The sequence below is a fragment of the Melospiza georgiana genome, chromosome 31 (genome assembly GCF_028018845.1).
Source record: "Melospiza georgiana isolate bMelGeo1 chromosome 31, bMelGeo1.pri, whole genome shotgun sequence".
Classification (NCBI taxonomy): Eukaryota; Metazoa; Chordata; class Aves; order Passeriformes; family Passerellidae; genus Melospiza; species Melospiza georgiana.
In genome coordinates this window covers 601,602-620,638 of record NC_080460.1, presented here as the reverse complement: position 1 = coordinate 620,638, position 19,037 = coordinate 601,602, and the positions used below count along the sequence as shown (strand labels likewise).

The 19,037-nt window shown below is 49.4% G+C and overlaps 1 protein-coding gene across 1 annotated transcript in view; it reads right to left on the bottom strand.

The window, feature by feature from the left end:
• LOXL2 (lysyl oxidase like 2) overlaps positions 1-19,037 on the bottom strand; it is a 64,539-nt gene that overhangs the window by 7,951 nt on the left and 37,551 nt on the right. The window contains exons 5-9 of the mRNA XM_058042488.1: positions 15,171-15,354; positions 9,998-10,149; positions 8,121-8,288; positions 4,565-4,730; positions 2,756-2,999 (exon numbers count right to left, since the gene is read on the bottom strand). Of these exons, the coding sequence (XP_057898471.1) occupies positions 2,756-2,999; positions 4,565-4,730; positions 8,121-8,288; positions 9,998-10,149; positions 15,171-15,354 (914 nt within the window). The remainder of the gene's footprint in view (positions 1-2,755; positions 3,000-4,564; positions 4,731-8,120; positions 8,289-9,997; positions 10,150-15,170; positions 15,355-19,037) is intronic.

Sequence of the window (19,037 nt, the reverse complement as noted above, 5' to 3'; positions counted from 1 at the left end):
GGCAGGAAGGGCAAAATATCCACCAAAAACATCATTCCTTGGAGTAGCCCCATCATTTCCCAGGAATATTCCACACAGAGCTGGCTGTGCCCAGGCCTGGCTGCTTTTACTGATTAACTTTTCAAGCAGCAGAATGTGAATTTATCAGCAAAAAGCAACAGCTGGAGCAGCTTCTTTCGCCCTGCTCAGAGCTGGGTTTTCACCCTGGAGACGCTTCCTGGTTTTAAAGTGGGATGTGTCAGCCCAGCCTGGGGAACATTCCAGCATTCCAGGTCAGGAGAGAGCCCAGAGTCCGTGTTTAGATCCCTGATTAGCAAAGCCAGACCCAGCAGGGTGTGGGTGACATTGGGTTTTTAAGCCCCACTGCTGGCTCAGCAGAGAGTTAAGCTGAGCTTTAGCCGAGCTGGGCTGCACGAGGTCAGGGCTGGGCACAGCAGTGTGGGTGATGCTGAGGCAACACCCTGGATTTGAGCCCAGCCTGGGAACTGGGAGCAAATCCAGGGCATGAGGGAACGGGGAGAGGCAATTGAAGTGGGACCTGAAACCACTCTGTGCCGCCCCAGCTTTGGGAATGGGCATCCCAGCTTTGGGAATGTCTGTTCTAGCTTTGGGAATGGGCATCCCAACTTTGGGAATATCTGTTCTAGCTTTGGGAATGGGCATCCCAACTTTGGGAATGTCTGTCCCAACTTTGGGAATGGGCATCCCAGCTTTGGGAATGTCTGTCCCAGCTTTGGGAATGGGCATCCCAACTTTGGGAATGGGCATCCCAGCTTTGGGAATATCTGTTCTAGCTTTGGGAATGGGCATCCCAGCTTTGGGAATATCTGTTCTAGCTTTGGGAATGGACATCCCAACTTTGGGAACATCTGTTCTAGCTTTGGGAATGGGCATCCCAACTTTGGGAATGTCTATCCCAGCTTTGGGAATGGGCATCCCAACTTTGGGAATATCTGTTCTAGCTTTGGGAATATCTGTTCTAGCTTTGGGAATGGGTATCCCAACTTTGGGAATATCTGTTCTAGCTTTGGGAATGGGTATCCCAACTTTGGGAATGGGCATCCCAACTTTGGGAATGGGCATCCCAGCTTTGGGAATATCTGTCACAGCTTTGGGAATATCTGTTCTAGCTTTGGGAATATCTGTCCCAGCTTTGGGAATGTCTGTCCCAGCACTGGGAATGCCTATCCCAGCTTTGGGAAGGCCTACCTGAAATTTGGGAATGCCTATCCCAGCTTTGGGAATGTGAATCCCAGGTTTGGGAATGTGAATCCCAGCTTTGGGAATGCCTATTCCAGCTTTGGGAATGCTTATCTCAAATTTGGGAATGTCTATCCCAGCTTTGGGAATGTCTGTCCCAGTTTTGGGAATGCCTATCCCAGCTTTGGGAATGCCCATGCCAGCCCTGGAACCCTGCACTGAGACCCAGCAGGGCCCAGCTGCAAAGCTCAGCTCAAAGCAAGGCTCAGACAGGGCCTAACTCAGAACCAGTTGCTTAAGATTAAAAAAAAAAAAAAAAAAAAAAAAGAAAAGGAGAAAAACGGGCATAAATCCACTCCTTTCCAGCTGTAAAAATAATCAAGGCTGGAACACTTCCAATCCCCACCATTGCTCATGGATTTACAGATGGGCATGAGCAAAGGGGGAAGGGGAGGAAATTTTTCTTGAGTTTCCCCTCTCTAAAAAAACCCAAAACAATCCAGAAATTGCCATCTGCCAGAATGAAAAATGAAATCATTTTTCACTCCCTGCTTGGGGTCTTTCCCATTTTTCTTCTACTTCCACATCCAAACAGGAGCTCCCAGGGCAGGAGGCAGAGCAGAGGCCCAAGGCCAAGGCCAGGCTGATGTTTTGAGGCAGATTTGGCTCAAATCAATGAATTTGATGCGAGTTTGAGCTTCTCTGACTCAGATTCTGAGCTATGCCTGAGTCACTCCCTGGGCTGTTTACACTCTGCTGTTCACAGACTGGAAAGATTGAAGAGGGATTGAGTTCATCCCTGTCCATCTAAACTGGTTCCAGTTTGGAGCACAGATGGCTCCTGGCCTCTCCCTCACCCTTTCCCATCCCACCTCCCTTCCACCAAGTGTCCAAAATTGCTCCAAGTTTCCCCTTTTTCAGTGCTACCTGCACATCTCAGCTCTTTGGGAAGATTATAAAGAAATCTAAGATTTAAGATTTACCACTCTGGTGTTTAAGGTTTTTAAGGTTTAAGGTTTAAGGTTAAGGTTTGTAAGCAGGACAGGACAAAGCCAGGACAAACCTGGGACAAACCTGGGACAAAACTGGGACAAAACTGGGACAAAGCCAGGACAAAGCTGGGACGAAACTGAGAAAAAAGTGGGACAAAACCGGGATGAAACTGGGATAAAACCGGGACAAAACTGGGACAAAACCAGGACAAAACCGGGATGAAACTGGGAAAAACGGGGACGAAACTGGGATAAAATCGGGACAAAATTGGGACAAAACCAGGACAAAACCGGGATGAAACTGGGAAAAACGCGGATGAAACTGGGATAAAACTGGGACAAAGCTGGGAAAAACCGGGACAAAGCTGGGACAACACTGGGACAAAACCAGGACAAAAATGTGACAAAATCGGGACAAAACTGGAAAAAACTGTGACAAAACTGGGGCAAAACCAGGAAAAAACTGGAACAAAGCTGGGACAAGACTTCCCCATGGCAGCAGGAGGGGCTGGGGGTGGCAGGGAGCCCCAGGGGGTGGCAGGGACCCCGGGTGTGGCACCCACCGGTGGCAGTCGTGCCACACCCAGGCGTGGCGGCCGTTCTTGGGCCTGAAGTCGGACTGGCCATTGTTGTGGATCTGGGAGCTGAAGCGCAGCAGGCGCCGGTAGCCCGAGGTCAGCGAGGTGTTGTGGGCCGAGCTGGCCAGGCAGTTCTCCTCCAGGGCACACTGCAGCAGGAACATGGGCCTGTCCTCCAGGTAGGCCGTCTGCTCCACCAGCTCCGCGTTCAGCACCAGGTCAGGGGCGGCTGCGGTGAGCAATGGGTGGGGTAAATGAAATAAAATCACCCCCAAAGTGTTGCGGTGTGATTTCAAGGTTTACCCCAGAACCTCAGGTCCCTCTCCTGAAGATTCCCTCCCAGGTGTTTCAGTCACCTCTCCCTTCCCTTCCCTGACCCCTGACAATCACTGTCTGTCAATCCTGGATTGGCAGATCCAAAGGATGCCCTCTACCCCTGGGAGGCATTGGGCCATCCAGGTGTCCTTTGTCCCTTTGTCCCTCCCCTCCTGTCCCTGCCTGGTGGCTCCCTGCCCCTTCCCTGCCCCTCTCCCTGGGGTTCAAAGGAGCAGCAACCACGGGCTCAGGGAGTTCTGCTGGAGCTGGTGCTGCATTCAGAGGCCTGTGGGCCAGAATAAAGCTCTGGATCCAAACCCTCCATCAGAACCGACTCCTTTCCTTCACCATCGCCTCAAAGCATCTCCACAGAGGGAAACCTGAGGAGCAGCCCCTGTTATGGGGGGAAGCTCCATCCCAGCACCACCAGAGCTCCTGCAGGCCTGCACTTGTCCCCATGGGCCCAGTGCAGCACCCAGCCAGCCAGAAGTTCCCTCACCACTCCCCAAAAGAACAATTTCTCCTGAATATCCAAATGAATCCCACTCTTGAGTTTGAGTAGGAAAAGCCTGGGGTGGAACCATTGACGATATGGGAATAGTTGACCTTAAATCTCATGCCATGCAATGCCATGCTGTGCCGTGCTGTGCTGTCCCATCCCGTCTCATCCTGTCCCATTCCATCCCATGGATCCCATGGATCCCATCCCATGGATCCCATCCCATGGATCCCATGGATCTCATCCAATGGATCCCATCCCATCCCATTCCATCCCATGGACCTCATCCCATGGACCTCATCCCATGGATCCCATTCCACGGATCCCATCCCATCCCATGAATCCCATCCCATCTCATGGATCCCATCCCATCCCATCCTGCCCCATGAATCCCATCCCATTCCACAGATCCCATCCCATCCCATGGATCCCATCCCATCCCATGGATCTCATCCCATGGATCCCATCACATGGATCCCATCCCATGAATCCCATCCCACCCCATGGATTCCATCCCATCCCATGGATCCCATCCCATGAATCCCATCCCACCCCATGAATCACATCCCACCCCATGGATCCCATCCCATCCCATCCCATCCCACCCCATGAATCCCATCCCATGGATCCCATCCCATGAATCCCATCCCATCTCATGGATCCCACCCCCTCCCATCCTGCCCCATGAATCCCATCCCATCCCATGGATCTCATCCCATGAATCCCATCCCATCTCATGGATCCCATCCCATCCCATCCTGCCCCATGGATCCCATCCCATCCCACCCCACCATGGGCAGGGACACCTCCCACAATCCCAGCTCTCTCCAAGCCGCCTTGGACACTTCCAGGGATGGAGCAGCCCCAGCCAGAACCTCTCAGGTTCAGGGAGTTACAACTCTGTGTTGTTTTGGCATATCCAGTTCCCCTGTTCCCCCTGCACATCCCCTGGCCCGGTGGGCACACCCCGGGTCACTCACTCTCGGAGCAGGACACGCCGGCCCCGAAGCGCCCCCCTCCCCTGGGGCAGGACACGTGGGCCCCGTCGTGCCGGCAGTGCGACAGCGACATCTCCGTGCCCGAGCACTTCACCCCGCTCATCACCACGTCGTCGGCGCTGACGTCCCCGTGCCAGTACCACGTTTCCTGGGCAAAAAAAAAATGGCAGGAAATGGTGTTTCACACATTCCTTAGTGGGGTTTAGTGGCTCTTAGGGGGATATTTACCTGCCTAAAATGGGGATTCTCCACCAGGGAAGATCAGGGCAAGACCCCACATAATCCAACAAAGGATGCTGGAACAGGGGACTCGGGGAAGCTGAAGTTTTGTCACCAAATCCTTAAAAACCTTGAATCCCATCCAGTCCCACCCCATGCCATAGAGAAGGACACCTTTCACTATCCCAGGTGGTTTAAACCTGGTTTTGGACACTTCCAGGGATAACCACAACTTCTCTGGGAATTTCATACCAGGACCTCACCGCTGTTCCAGGGGAGAATTTATTCTCAATATCCCATCTCACTCTGTCCTCTAGCAGGGAAGAATTAATTCCAAATATCCCATCTCACTCTGTCCTCTGGCAGCGGGGAATTTATTCCCAACATCCCATCTAATTCTGTCCTCTGAAAGTGAAGAATTCATTCCCAACATCCCATCTAATTCTGTCCTCTGAAAGTGAAGAATTCATTCCCAATATCCCATCTAATTCTGTCCTCTGAAAGTGAAGAATTAATTCCCAATATCCCATCTAATTCTGTCCTCTGGCAGTGGGGAATTTATTCCCAATATCCCATCTCACTCTTTCCTCTGGCAGTGGGGAATTTATTCCCAATATCCCATCTAACTCTGTCCTTTGTCAGTGAAGAATTTATTCCCAATTTCCCATCTAAATCTGTCCTTTGTCAGTGAAGAATTTATTCCCAATATCCCATCTAACTGTCCTCTGGCAGGGAAGAATTCATTCCCAATATCCCATCTAACTCAGTCCTCTGCCAGTGGGAAGCCATTCCCCCTTGTCCCACCATTCCAGTTCCTGATGAAACTTCCTCTCCTCTCCTCATCCTCCAGTTTTATCAAACTCACGGGAATGACACAACATCAACTCCCAAACCCCAGAACGTGGGAGAAGGGGAGGGGAGAGAGAATCTAAAAAAACCCTCCGTGCCCGAGCTGGGAGCAGTTTCCAGGAAAAGAAACCCCCGGTGTCCCCCGGCTCCCGTTGCCCCCGGCTGTTTGGGAAGGCTGGGAGCACACAGGGCTGCCCTGTTCTGCACACTGGGGCTTTATGCTCCAGAGCTGGGGCAGCATAAGAGCCTTTTCTGTTCCAAATTCCAGCAGCCTCAGCTCAGGGAAAAAATGCCTTTTCCTCGCTGGACTCCCAGGGCTGTGTCAACAGAGGCGGGCAGTCGGAAAGGCCACGCTCAGGGATGTGGAGATCCTCAGCTCCCGGGGTTTGATGGGGGAAATCAGCTGGAGGAAGGAGTTGGAGCAGAAAATGGCCCCAGAAGCACATGGGCAGCTCCAGCCTCCTTCCTGCTGGGTGCCCCAGCCCTGAGTGTCCCCTGAGGACCTGCAGATCCCTCCCTGGCCGTGGAGAATGGCTGGGATCTGTCCGTGAGCCCAGGGTGGCAGAGGTCATGGGATGGTTTGGATTGCTCATCCCATGGGCAGGGACACTTTCCACCAGCCCGGCTTGCTCCAAGCCCTGTCCAGTCTGGCCTGGGACACTCCCAGGGGTGGGGCAGAACTGAGGTGCCATTCCTGGCCATGCAGAAGCAGCAGGGAGGAGCAGGGAATACCAACAATTCATGGAGCTGCATCCAGGGCTGCACCAGAGCAGCTCCAGGAGCAAAATCCCATTTTTTCAGGAGACCTGACCCCAGTTTAAACCTGACCTCTGCATTTCAGGGAGGGACAAGAACCTGCATGCAGCCACCAGCCCACGTAGGGATTGGTGAATGTCAGGAAACCTGAGCTGTGAGCAAACAACAGAGAACTCAGGGAAGCATTAATAATCCAAATAATTTGGGATTATGACGAAATCCTTCAATATCTTAAATCTCATCCAGTCCCACCCGGGCAGGGACACCTCCCACTATCCAAGCTTGCTCCAAGCCCTGTCCAATCTGACCTTGAACATTTCCAGGGATGGGGCAGCCACAGCTTCTGTAGAGAATCCATTCCAGCCCCTCCCCAGCCTCCCAGAGAAGGATTTGTCCTGAATATCCAATCTAATTCTACTCTGAGTTTGAGCAGGAAAAGCCTGGGGGGGAACAATTCACCATATGGGAATATGGACCTTAAATCCCATCCCATCCCATCCCACCCCTGCCGTGGGCAGAGACACCTTCCACTATCCCAGGGTGCTCCAAGGGGACACCTGGGACACTCCCAGGGTGGGGCAGGACTGAGGGGTCACTCCTGGCCATGCAGAAGCAGCAGGGAGGAGCAGGGAATACCAAAAATTCATGGAGCTGCACCGGAGCAACTCCAGGGGCAAAATCCCATTTTTTCAGGAGACCTGACCCCAGTTTGAACCTGACCTCTGCATTTCAAGGAGGGACAAGAACCTGCATGCAGGCACCAGCCCAAGGAGGGATTGGTAGATGTCAGGAAACCTGAGCTCTGAGAAAACAACAGAGAACTCAGGGAAGCAGAATGTTTATCACCAAATCCTTAAAAATCTTAAAACTCATCCAGTCCCACCCAGGCGGGGACACCTCCCACTATCTCAGGTTGCTCCAACCTGGCCTTGGACACTTCCAGGGATGGGACAATCACAGCTCCTCTGGGAATTCCTCACCACAGAGCCAGGGCAGAATTTATTCCCAGTATTCCATCCAACCCTGCCCTCTGGCAGGAGGAAGACATTCCCCCTTATCCCATCATTCCAGCTCCTGATGAAGTTCCCTCACTTTTTATCCTCCACAGCTCCATCTACTCCAAGTCCCTACCTCCATGTAGGTGTTGCACAAAGAGATTTTACTCTTGGGGTCTTTCCAGCTCCAACCTTGGATCTCCTTTTGGAACAACCCTTCCTCCTCCTCCTCCTCCTCCTCCTCCAGCACCCCCAGCCCACCCATCCAGATGTGAGGCCCAGGCAGGGGCTGGGTTAGGGTTAAGATTAGGGTTGGGGTTAAGGTTAGGGTTGGGGTTAGAGTTAGAGTTAGAGTTAGGGTTAGGGTTAAGGTTAGGGTTGGGGTTAAGGTTAGGGTTGGGGTTAGGGTTAGAGTTAGAGTTAGGGTTAGGGTTAAGATTAGGGTTGGGGTTAAGGTTAGGGTTAGTGTTGGGGTTAAGGTTAGGGTTAGTGTTAAGGTTAGGGTTACGGTTGGGGTTAGCGTTAGGGTTAGGGTTAGGAGTGGGACAGGGTTTACCTGGAAGGTGTGGCCTGGTTAGGGTTAGGATTAGGAGTTAGGGTTAAATTTAGGGTTAGGTTTAGGGTGGGACAGGGCTCACCTGGAAGGCGTGGCTGGGTTAGGGTTAGGGTTAGGGTTGGGGTTAAGTTTAGGGTTAGGGTTAGGGTGGGACAGGGCTCACCTGGAAGGCGTGGCTGGCGAATCCCAGCCCCAGCTGCCTGCACACCACCATGGCCTCCACGGTGCCCCAGTTGTGGCTGCAGACTGTGCCCCACCTCAGGGTCCCGTTGCGCTCGGCCAGCACCTCCACACGCCCCTCGTAGGGGTTGCGGCCCCCGCTCAGGCGAAGCTGCAGGACAGAAACCCCTCAATCCACTGAAAACTTCCAAGGGAAGGGGAAACAGGTGGGGAAGAAGATTTTGTTCCCTCAAAAATTTGGAAATCATTGGATGTCCCCAGCTGGAAGTGGCCTGGGTGCTGCACAGCAGAAAACTCCCCCTTTAACACGGAGCTGGAGAAACCCTGGTGAGGGATTTCCCTCCCACTCTGACTGGCAAAAAGAAGAGCTGTGGGCATTGACCACATTGGGATTCACAAATTGTGACCTTTTGGCTGGGTCTTTGTGCTGGAATCTGCTTCCAGTCAAGGCCTGACATTCCTGACATAGAACTGGGACGTTGACACGTTGGCTGTGAATGAAACACCCACAGGGTGGATGAGGAGTCAGGAAAAGATGAACACATTCCCAAATCTTTCATAGGAAAAATGACTCAGGGCATTGTGGCTGTGCAGCACCGTGTTCCATCTTTGTGTGGGATCAGGAGGGGCCCCCCAAGGGGAAGGAAGGCACTGGGGAACCATCCAGGGATGGAGCAGCACTGGGAATCTCCTCTGGGTTTGAGCTCAGGGAGTTCAGCTCTTCTCCCAGTTCAGTTCTTCTCCCAGTTGAGTTTTTCTCCCAGTTCAGTTCTTCTCCCACTTTGGCAGGGGATGGTCCAGCCAAGCCTGGCAGTTCAATGGCTTGGACCAGCAGCAGGAATTCCCTGGGAAATCTTCCCTTCCCTGCTCCTTTAGACCTTTGGAAGGAGCACTCAGAGGAATCTGTGTTTGGTTCATGCAGTTAGAACAGAATCATGGAATGGTGGTGTAGGAAAGAGTTAAAAATTGGGTTAAAAATCATCCAGTGCCACCCTCCACCATGGGCAGGGACCTTCCACCATCCCAGGTTGCTCCAAGCCCCTTCCAACCTGGCCTTCCTCATTTTCAGGACTCTGAGACTGTCGCCATGATATTTTATGAAAAATACCTTTGCCAGGATTTTTCTCCTGAGAAGCTGAGAAGCCTCAGAGGAAAAGAAAAACAATAATTATCTGCTGCTGTGGAATGCCACAGGTGCATCTTTGATTGGTCTCATGGGGTTGTTTTTAATTAATGGCCAATCACAGTCCAGTTGTTAATTAATTAAAAACAATAATTATCTGCTGCTGTGGAATGCCAGAGGTGCATCTTTGGTTGGTCTCATGGGGTTCTTTTTAATTAATGGCCAATCACAGTCCAGTTGTTAATTAATTAAAAACAATAACTATCTGCTGCTGTGGAATGCCAGAGGTGCATCTTTGGTTGGTCTCATGGGGTTGTTTTTAATTAATGGCCAATCACAGTCCAGCTGTTTGGGACTCTCTGGCCAGTCACAAGATTTTATTATCATTCCATTCCTTTCCTTGCAAGCCTTTTGATGAAATCTTTTCTTCTATTCTTTTAGTATAGTTTTAATACATAATTTTCTTTTAATATAATATATATCATAAAATAATAAATCAGCCTTCTGAAACGTGGAGTCAAGATTCTCATCTCTTCCCTCGTCCTGGGACCCCTGCACACCACCACATGAGACGAGTTCAGGGGAGCCCAAAACCCACATAAAATGGGACACTCATCCTCATTTCCCCTCCTTTTTTAGTTAAAACCTGAATTAAATACTCACGGCTTGGGTGAAATGATTCCTGCCTAAAATTCCCATCCAAAATTCCCTCCCACCTGGGTCCCTCAGCTCCTCACCTGGTTCTGGAAGCCCATGGCTGGCACATTGCACCTCACAGCAGCATCCTCCTCGTGGTTGCAGCCCTGCGACTCGGTGTTGAACTTGCAGTCCGTGACCGACTTCTCAAAGCCCGTGCAGTCGATCTCGTTCAGGTGGATGGGACCCATTCCTTGGGGAAAAAACAGGGGAAAAAACCCTTTTGTGTGGTGAGGGAACACCCCAGCAGGTTGTGAACACCACAGTGACCTCCAGCATTCTAAACTTGGAAAAAATCTGCTGATTTTTTGTAAAAATAAAACAAAAATCTGTGAAGTTATTGTTATAATTTCACAGTTAAATTCTTTCCAGCATTCTCTGCGGCTCAAGCATGCAAGAATCCCAGGAAAAACCAAGTTTCCACTGTTTCATAATTTACAAACTTCACAAATTGTGACCTTTTGGCTGGGTCTTTGTGCTGGAATCTGCTTCCAGTCAAGGCCTGACATTCCTGACACAGAACTGGGACGTTGACACGTTGGCTGTGAATGAAACATCCACAGGGTGGATGAGGAGTCAGGAAAAGAAATCTGGGGCAGGTCGAGGATTCCAGCACTGAGGGAAACAGCAGAGAACAGCTGCAGAGAATGGGCTCGAGGTGCTGGCAGAAAAATGGAATAATTTGGGTCTTCTCAGGATAAGCAGCAGCAGAAAATTGAAATTTCAGTCAGAAAAGATCCTCCTGCAAAACTCAGCTCCTGCTTCCAAAACTGGTTAGAAAGAACAACAAGGCAGAGTTGTGGATGTGTTGGGTTTAATTTCACCCACAATTTACTAATGGGGTTTGGGCAGCTTGGCCAGCCCTGTGTCCACCCCTCACACCACAGCTGGGCAGGGTGGGAGGACATTCCTAGGGGAGGCTGCTGGGAATGGGAATCTTGTCCCTTTTTTTGCCTCTCTCTCATTAAAATCCCGTTTGTGGTTCCCATGTAGAGCTGGCAGCCCTTCCCAGTGATTCTGCAGCCCCCAAAGGGCTGAGGGGGAGCAAAGCCCTGACCAGAACTGGAGGGAGAAGCTCCAGGAATGCAGGAGGGAGCCAGGCCAGCGTCCCCAGCCTGGCAAAGCCATTCCAGTGGGACGACAAAGATGGCAAAGATGACAAAGGACAAGGGCAGAACCTCTCTCTGAGCCAGAGAACCCTGGCAGGGCTGCTCTTCTTGGGGAAATTATGGCACATGGGGGCACAGAAATGGAGCCAAATGCTGAAATGTGAGGAAAATTGTATTTCCTCCCATAACTAAAAACCCCAGGATTAGGCCTGTCCATCCAACATTTGCCTTCACCAACTCCTTGGAGTTTAATTCCAGGATATCAACACATCCATGTGTCACCGTCATATTTTCTGAAAAATCTCTTTGCCCAAGATTCTTCTCCTGGGAAGCTGAGAAGCCTCAAAAAATTAAACCAATAATTATCTGATTTGCTTCTCCTGTGTTTTGCTGCTTTGAAACATGGTTGGAGATTGTTTATCCAACACGTGAATTGTTTTAATTTAATGACCAATCATGGCCAGGCTGTATTGGTACTCTGGAAGCAGTCACGAGTTTTTCTTTATTATCTTTTAGCCTTCTGTCTGGATCTTTTCTCTATTCTTTAGTATAGTATTCTTTAATATAATATAGATAATAAAATAATAAATAAGCCTTCTAAAAACATGGATTCAGATGCATCACTCCTCTCTTTGATGGAGGTCTCTGAAAATACCACATGAGCTCTGGGCTCAGTGTCTCCTCCTTTTGTGGAAAAAAGGGTGAATTGTTTAATGTGGGTCTATGAAAGGTGGATAAATCCTTTCTCACACCCTGAGCTCGGTGGAAGGCCCTGCTCTCCCACTTTGCCTTAACTTTCTCCTTCTCCAGGCAGCACTGACAGAACCAGAGGACACGGTCTCAAAGCTGAGCCAAGGGAAATATCATAGATTGGATATTAGGAAAAAGTTTTTTATGGAAAGAGTGATAAAGAATGGAATAAATTCCGGAATGTTCTGCCCGGGGAGGTGGTAGAGTCACCATCCCTGGGTGTGTTTAACACAGCCTGGATGTGGCACTGGGTGCCAGGGCTTGGTTGAGGTGTTGGGGCTGGGTTGGACTCGATGATCTTGAAGGTCTCTTCCAACCCACAGTGATTCTGTGATTCTGGAAATTCTGTGAATTCTGTGAACTGGGACTCCCAGTTCAGCCACTGGGAGCTGATTTAGCCTGCAAAATCCAGCCTCCCACGCCCATGGTGAGGCTGCTCCTTCAAAGCACCCTCAGAAAACCCCAATTCCCTGGGGTGCAGCTGGAACAGAATAAAGTGTAAACAGGGACATGGCGTGGAGAGCCTGGGGAGCTCCCTGTGCATCCACGGCCAGAAAATGAAAATCTCCTTTTCCAACCAAAACGTGACCCTGTGGCTGCTGGAGGGACATCACCCACCCCAAGGGACACTCCTGACAGGGAGAACTGATGGATGAGAGAAGGGAAAGAAAAAAAAAATGGGAAGGGAAGCGTGTGGGAAGGCAGAGGGAGATTCCAGGCTGTGGGACAGCGCGTTCCACGTTCTCCTCCCTCACGTGGCAGCCCCAGGATGATGGAGCTGTTTCCTACATCCCCTTAAACACATCAGCAAATTCCAGCCCGCCACAAAGAGGGTTTTTGGCAAATCCAGTGGATTTGGTCAAATTTTAAAGCTTCCCAGACTCAGGACACCCACGTGTTTTTTCCTTCTGTCCCCTTCCCTAAGCTGAAGGAATTTCCCCCATTCCTTTATTCTCAATTTTCCCCCATTCTTTTATTCTCAAATTTTCCCCCATTCCTTTATTCTCAAATTTTCCCCCATACCTTTACTCTCAATTTTTCCCCATTCCTTTAGTCTCAAAATTTCCCCCATTCCTTTATTCTCACAACAAAGTTTTGGTGTAAATTTTTTTGTTACTTTCACAAAAAGGGTTTGGTGTCCTTTTTTTTGTGATTATTTTCACAACAAGGGCTTGGTGTAATTTTTTTAAAATTATTCTCCCAAGGGTTTGGCGTCCTTTTTTTTGGTTATTCTCACCAGGTCATGGTGTCTTCTGTTTTGGTTTTGTTTGTTTGTTTGTTTTTCTTTGGTTATTTTCACAACAGGGTTTGGTTTAAATATTGAAATTTTTAATTTTTTTATTCTCACAACAAGAATTTTGTGTGCTTTTTAATTTATTTTTTTTTTATTTCCACCCTGGGAACAGGGTGTGGGAATCACCAGGTGGTTTCAATTCACCTTTGACCACTTTTGGGATTTAAACCAACTCCCAAAGACAGGAAATCCAAACCCAGACCTGGCTCTGAGCTGTTCAAATGCCCTTCTATTTATAATGAGCTAAATTACTGTCCTGCTCTTAAATTGGAGCGTTTGAAGTCTGGCTCCAGGACTCATTTTTTGCCAGGAACCTTCTAGTAATGCATTACATCATGGTGTGGTTCTGGAGAACTCAAAGGGAATTTCAGAGCAGCAGATGAGATAATTAAAAATTAATTACTGGAACAATGACGAGTTGTTAAGAATTAATTACTGGGAGGCTGAATTTGACCTTTTGCTCAGGAGCAGCTGCCTGAGCAAAAGGTCAAACTCATCATCCCCAGGTGTTTTTTTCAGGGAATCTTTTTAAGTCACAGAATTCCAGTCTGGCCCCAGGAGGCTTATTAAGGTTAGAGAAGAAATTCCTGGTCCTCAAATTGAGCATCCTGATGAAAATCCACTGTGCCCCTGAATTCTGGGATGTTCTTGGGGGTGGGACATTCCTTAATTCACGGCACTGGTGAAAGAAATTAGGGATTTTTCTTTACAAACAAGCTGTAGGTCTGCTGATGAATAAACCTGGATACTGAGAGATGAAAGAAACAATGGGAGGAACCAGAAATTCCATGGGAATTCCACTGATGGGCACAAGGAAAAGACAAAGGGGGATAGATTAGAAGGGGGTTTGGATTAGGGGATTTGGGAAGTCTGTGCCTCTCAAGTACCTCAGCCAATGGGAAATGAGAGGGAGAAATTAGGATTGAAAGGAGTCTCAAATTATTGGAGGATGAAGAGACCCCCATGGCTGCTCCCTGTATTGGAATAAAGTACCAGGACTCCTCTGTGTCCTTTTTGGACATAAACCTATGATGTTTGGGGATGGATTTGGTGTCTGGGGATGAATTTGGTGTCTGGGGATGAATTTGGTGTTTGGGGATAAATTTGATGTCTGGAGTTTGGGAATGAATCTGGTGTCTGGTGTTTGGGGATGAATTTGGTGTCTGGGGATGAATTTGGTGTTTAGGGGTGAATTTGGTGTCAGTGTTTGGGGATGAATTTGGTGTTTGGTGTTTGGGGATGAATTTGGGGATGTATTTGGTGTTTAGGGATGAATTTGGTGTCTGGTGTTTGGGGATGGATTTGGTGTCTGTGTTTGGGGATGGATTTGGTGCTTGGAGATGAATTTGAGGATGAATTTGGTGTTTGGTGTCTGGGGATGAATTTGGTGTTTGGGGATGAATTTTGTGTCTGGTGTTTGGGGATGAACTTGGTGTCTGGGGATGAATTTGGTGTTTAGGGATGAATTTGGTGTCTGGTGTTTGGGGATGAATTTGGGGATGAATTTGGTGTCTGGCGTTTAGGGATGAATTTGGTGTTTAGAGATGAATTTTGTGTCTGGTTTTTGGGGATGAATTTGGTGTCAGTGTTTGGGGATGAATTTGGTGCCTGGTGTTTGGGGATGAATTTGGGGATGAACTTGGTGTCTGGCGATGAATTTGGTGTCTGTTGTCTGGGGATGAACTCTCCTGAGCCCAGGGCTCCCAGGAGCTGTGTTGGAGCTCTCTGGAGCTGTGTTGGATCTCCCTGGAGTGTGGTGGATCTCCCTGGAGCTGTGTTGGATCTCCCTGGAGTGTGCTGGAGCTCCCTGGAGTGTGGTGGAGCTCCCTGGAGTGTGGTGGAGCTCCCTGGAGTGTGCTGGAGCTCCCTGGAGCTGTGTTGGAGCTCCCAGGAGTGTGGTGGATCTCCCTGGAGTGTGGTGGAGCTCCCAGGAGCTGTGTTGGATCTCCCTGGCGTGTGGTGGATCTCCCTGGAGTGTAGTGGAGCTCCCAGGAGCTGTGTTGGATCTCCCTGGCGTGTGGTGGATCTCCCTGGAGTGTGCTGGAGTGTGCTGGAGCTCACCTTGGCCCAGCCTGGCCCCCGTGATGGCCTCCTTGGCGCTGCCAAAGCCCAGCTCCCGGCACACCACGCTGGCCGACACCAGGTTCCAGTTGTCGTCACACACCGTGCCCCACTCGCCGTTCTTCAGCACCTCCACGCGGCCTTCGCCCGTGTTGGCTCCTCCCTTGAGCCTCACCAGGGGCTGCTGCAAGACACAGACACAGGAGGGGTGATGCCCTTTGGGTTTGGCCTTTGTTACAAATGCAGAATTCACAGAATTCACAGAATTCACAGAATCACTGGAAGAGACCTTCAAGATCATCAAGTCCAAGCCAGCCCCAGCACCTCAACTAAACCCAGTGCCACATCCAGGCTTGTTTTAAACACACCCAGGGATGGCGACTCCACCACCTCCCTGGGCAGGCCACATATTTATAAATATGTGTTGGGATCCATAAAATTAGAGGGTTTTTATCCATACCCCCTGTAGAGATGTACTTATCCTTGTGGGGGTGTTTTGTGGATATCTTTCCATAACTGCTTCTTGAAGGCCTTCAAATAAAGATTCTCTTTTATATTCAGGATGTTCAGGGATGAAGTCTCCTGAGCCCAGGGCTCCCTGGAGCTGTGTTGGAGCTCCTGGAGTGTGGTGGAGCTCTCAGGAGCTGTGTTGGATCTCTCTGGAGCTGTGGTGGAGCTCCTGGAGTGTGGTGGAGCTCCCTGGAGTGTGGTGGAGCTCCCTGGAGTGTGGTGGAGCTCCTGGAGTGTGGTGGAGCTCCCTGGAGTGTGGTGGAGCTCCCTGGAGTGTGTTGGAGCTCCTGGAGTGTGGTGGAGCTCCCAGGAGCTGTGTTGGAGCTCCTGGAGTGTGGTGGAGCTGGAGTGTGGCCTTTGTTACAAATGCAGAATTCGCAGAATTCCCAGAATTTGCAGAATTCACAGAATCACAGAATCACTGCGTTGGAAGAGACCTTCAAGACCATCAAGTCCAAGCCAGCCCCAGCACCTCAACTAAACCCAGTGCCACATCCAGGCTTGTTTTAAACACACCCAGGGATGGTGACTCCACCACCTCCCTGGGCAGGCCACATATTTATAAATATGTGTTGGGATCCATAAAATTAGAGGGTTTTTATCTATACCCCCTATAGAGATGTACTTATCCTTGTGGGGGCGTTTTGTGGATATCTTTCCATAACTGCTTCTTGAAGGCCTTCAAATAAAGATTCTCTTTTATATTCAGGATGTTCAAGGATGAACTCTCCTGAGCCCAGGGCTCCCAGGAGCTGTGTTGGAGCTCCTGGAGTGTGGTGGAGCTCCCAGGAGCTGTGTTGGAGCTCCTGGAGTGTGGTGGAGCTCCCAGGAGCTGTGTTGGAGCTCCTGGAGTGTGGTGGAGCTCCCTGGAGTGTGGTGGAGCTCCCTGGAGTGTGGTGGATCTCCCTGGAGTGTGTTGGAGCTCCTGGAGTGTGGTGGAGCTGGAGTGTGGCCTTTGTTACAAATGCAGAATTCACAGAATTCACAGAATTTGCAGAATTCACAGAATCACAGAATCACTGCGTTGGAAGAGACCTTCAAGACCATCAAGTCCAACCCAGCCCCAGCACCTCAACTAAACCCAGTGCCACATCCAGGCTTGTTTTAAACACACCCAGGGCTGGTGACTCCACCACCTCCCTGGGCAGGCCACATATTTATAAATATGTGTTGGGATCCATGAAATTAGAGGCTTTTTATCTATACCCCCTGTAGAGATGCACTTATCCTTGTGGGGGTGTTTTGTGGATATCTTTCCATAACTGCTCCTTGAAGGCCTTCAAATAAAGATTCTCTTTTATATTCTTCCTTACTAAAATTGTCTCGATTTTCCTTTCCAGGTTGGGAAAAGTGCAACACTGGGGTGACTTCCACCCTTTTCAGGGGATTTTTATGGAAATCTGGGCCTAAAAATTATCATAGAATCACTCGAGACACCTTAAAAAATCCATCACATTATTCAATGCCTGAAAGTCCTGGATGAAAGGAGATTTTTATCTGCAAAGGTTTTGGTGAGCATGGATTTGTTTCTCACACCTCACGCGTGGGCAGAGAATAAAAAAACCCATCCCAGTTCTCTGCAGTTGTTGGATTTAGGAACATTTTTCCATCCTGGAAAAAATGGAATAAAAACATTTCTCATATCCCTTGGGAGCTTTGCAGGAGGGTTGGGAATGGCCCTGAGCCCACCAGTGCCCAGCTCTCACCCCTGGCTGCCCTAAAGAGCTTTATTTGCTGTTCACACCTCCAGCCCTGGCTTAATCCAGCACCCATGTTGAGCTCAAGCCCTGTAAAACCTGCCTGAGTGCTCAGTTCTGACCAATAATAATATATAAACAATATATAATAAATAATGATGAAAAAATAAATAATAAATGAAAAGTGGAATAGAAAATCTGACTTTTGCAGTCAGAAATGCCCGGCTGAGTGGCAGCTCCAGTTCCTCTCATTTCTGGGAATATAATATAATATAATATAATATAATATAATATAATATAATATAATATAATATAATATAATATAATATAATATAATATAATATAATATAATATAATATAATATAATATAATATAATATAATATAATATAATATAATATAATATAATATATATATAATATAGTTAAATACAATTTAGTTATTATCTGTTAATCACTCCTCTCTCCAGTGCCAGGCAGGGAGCTGCCAATTCCTGCTGCACCCCAGACCTGGCTTGAGGTGGTGAGAGCACAGCTTTATGTTTGGGAACACCAAAAATCCTTTGCTTTTCCAACTGGGATCATGCCTGGAGCTTTTTCCCTCGCTGGGGTCACACCAAGGACGTGCAAAGCCCAAACAAAGGCTTAAGGAATTACTTGGCAGCGCGTGCGGCTCGGGAGATTAACAATGATTTACAAAACCTTTCACCTCCCGCGCCTAAATCCTGCAAGCTCTGCTGCAGGGAAGAGCTCGGGATCCAGGCAGGGATTGCATTATTCCCACCAATAATTTTTCCCATTATTTTCCCATTATTGGCACCTGGGAAGAGCCCAGAGACCCCCTAAAGCCACCCAGGAACAGCCACAAAATCCAAATTTCACAAATCCACAAAATTCTACAATCGAAACCTCAGAGATTCCCCATCCATCCCAAAGCTGCAGCTGGAATATTTCCCCTGGCACCCACCTAGGCCATGTTTGCTGCTGGTTAAGCTGTCCTCTCCTAGCCCTGACACTGGGAATATCCAACTCCAGCCTTGTTTTCCAATATTTTCGCATCTCCTGGGATTTTTACGCGCCGCTCAGCGCTCTCCTCCTCACCAGACTAAACAAACCCAGCTTTCCAAGCTCTCTGTGTTTTCCCAGTCTCCCCCCAGGGCATTTCCTCGCTGAGGACGTGGAGGTGGAGGAAATGCCAGCTGATTTCCACAGGGTGATTCCAGCAGAATTCCAGAGCCCGTGGAACAGCACAGCCGGGCACGGGTTCAGCTGGCTCAGAGCAGCTCCAACAGGAACGTGACCCAGGGATTCCCTCACTCCTCTCTCCCAGCTCTGCCAGCTGCCCTGGGAGCTGCTCACCCACCCTTTGGAGGCGGGAGATGGAGGGAAGAACCTGGAATTTGGGAGGGTGGGAGCTCAGCTGGGCGTGCAGGGAGGTGGGAATTGCAGAGGGGACGTTGTGGGAATTGGTGGTGAATGTTACACCCCTCGGTGGAACACCGTGATGAATGTGGTGGTGAACATTACACCCCCAGGGGTGTCGCAGACATTTCTTCACAGGAATCCTTTCTTTCAGATTTCTGCGTCTTCTGGAGGGCAGAGGCCTCCGAAGAGAAGGTAAACAATTATTGTCAGCTGCTGTGGAATGTAATGGGATGCACCT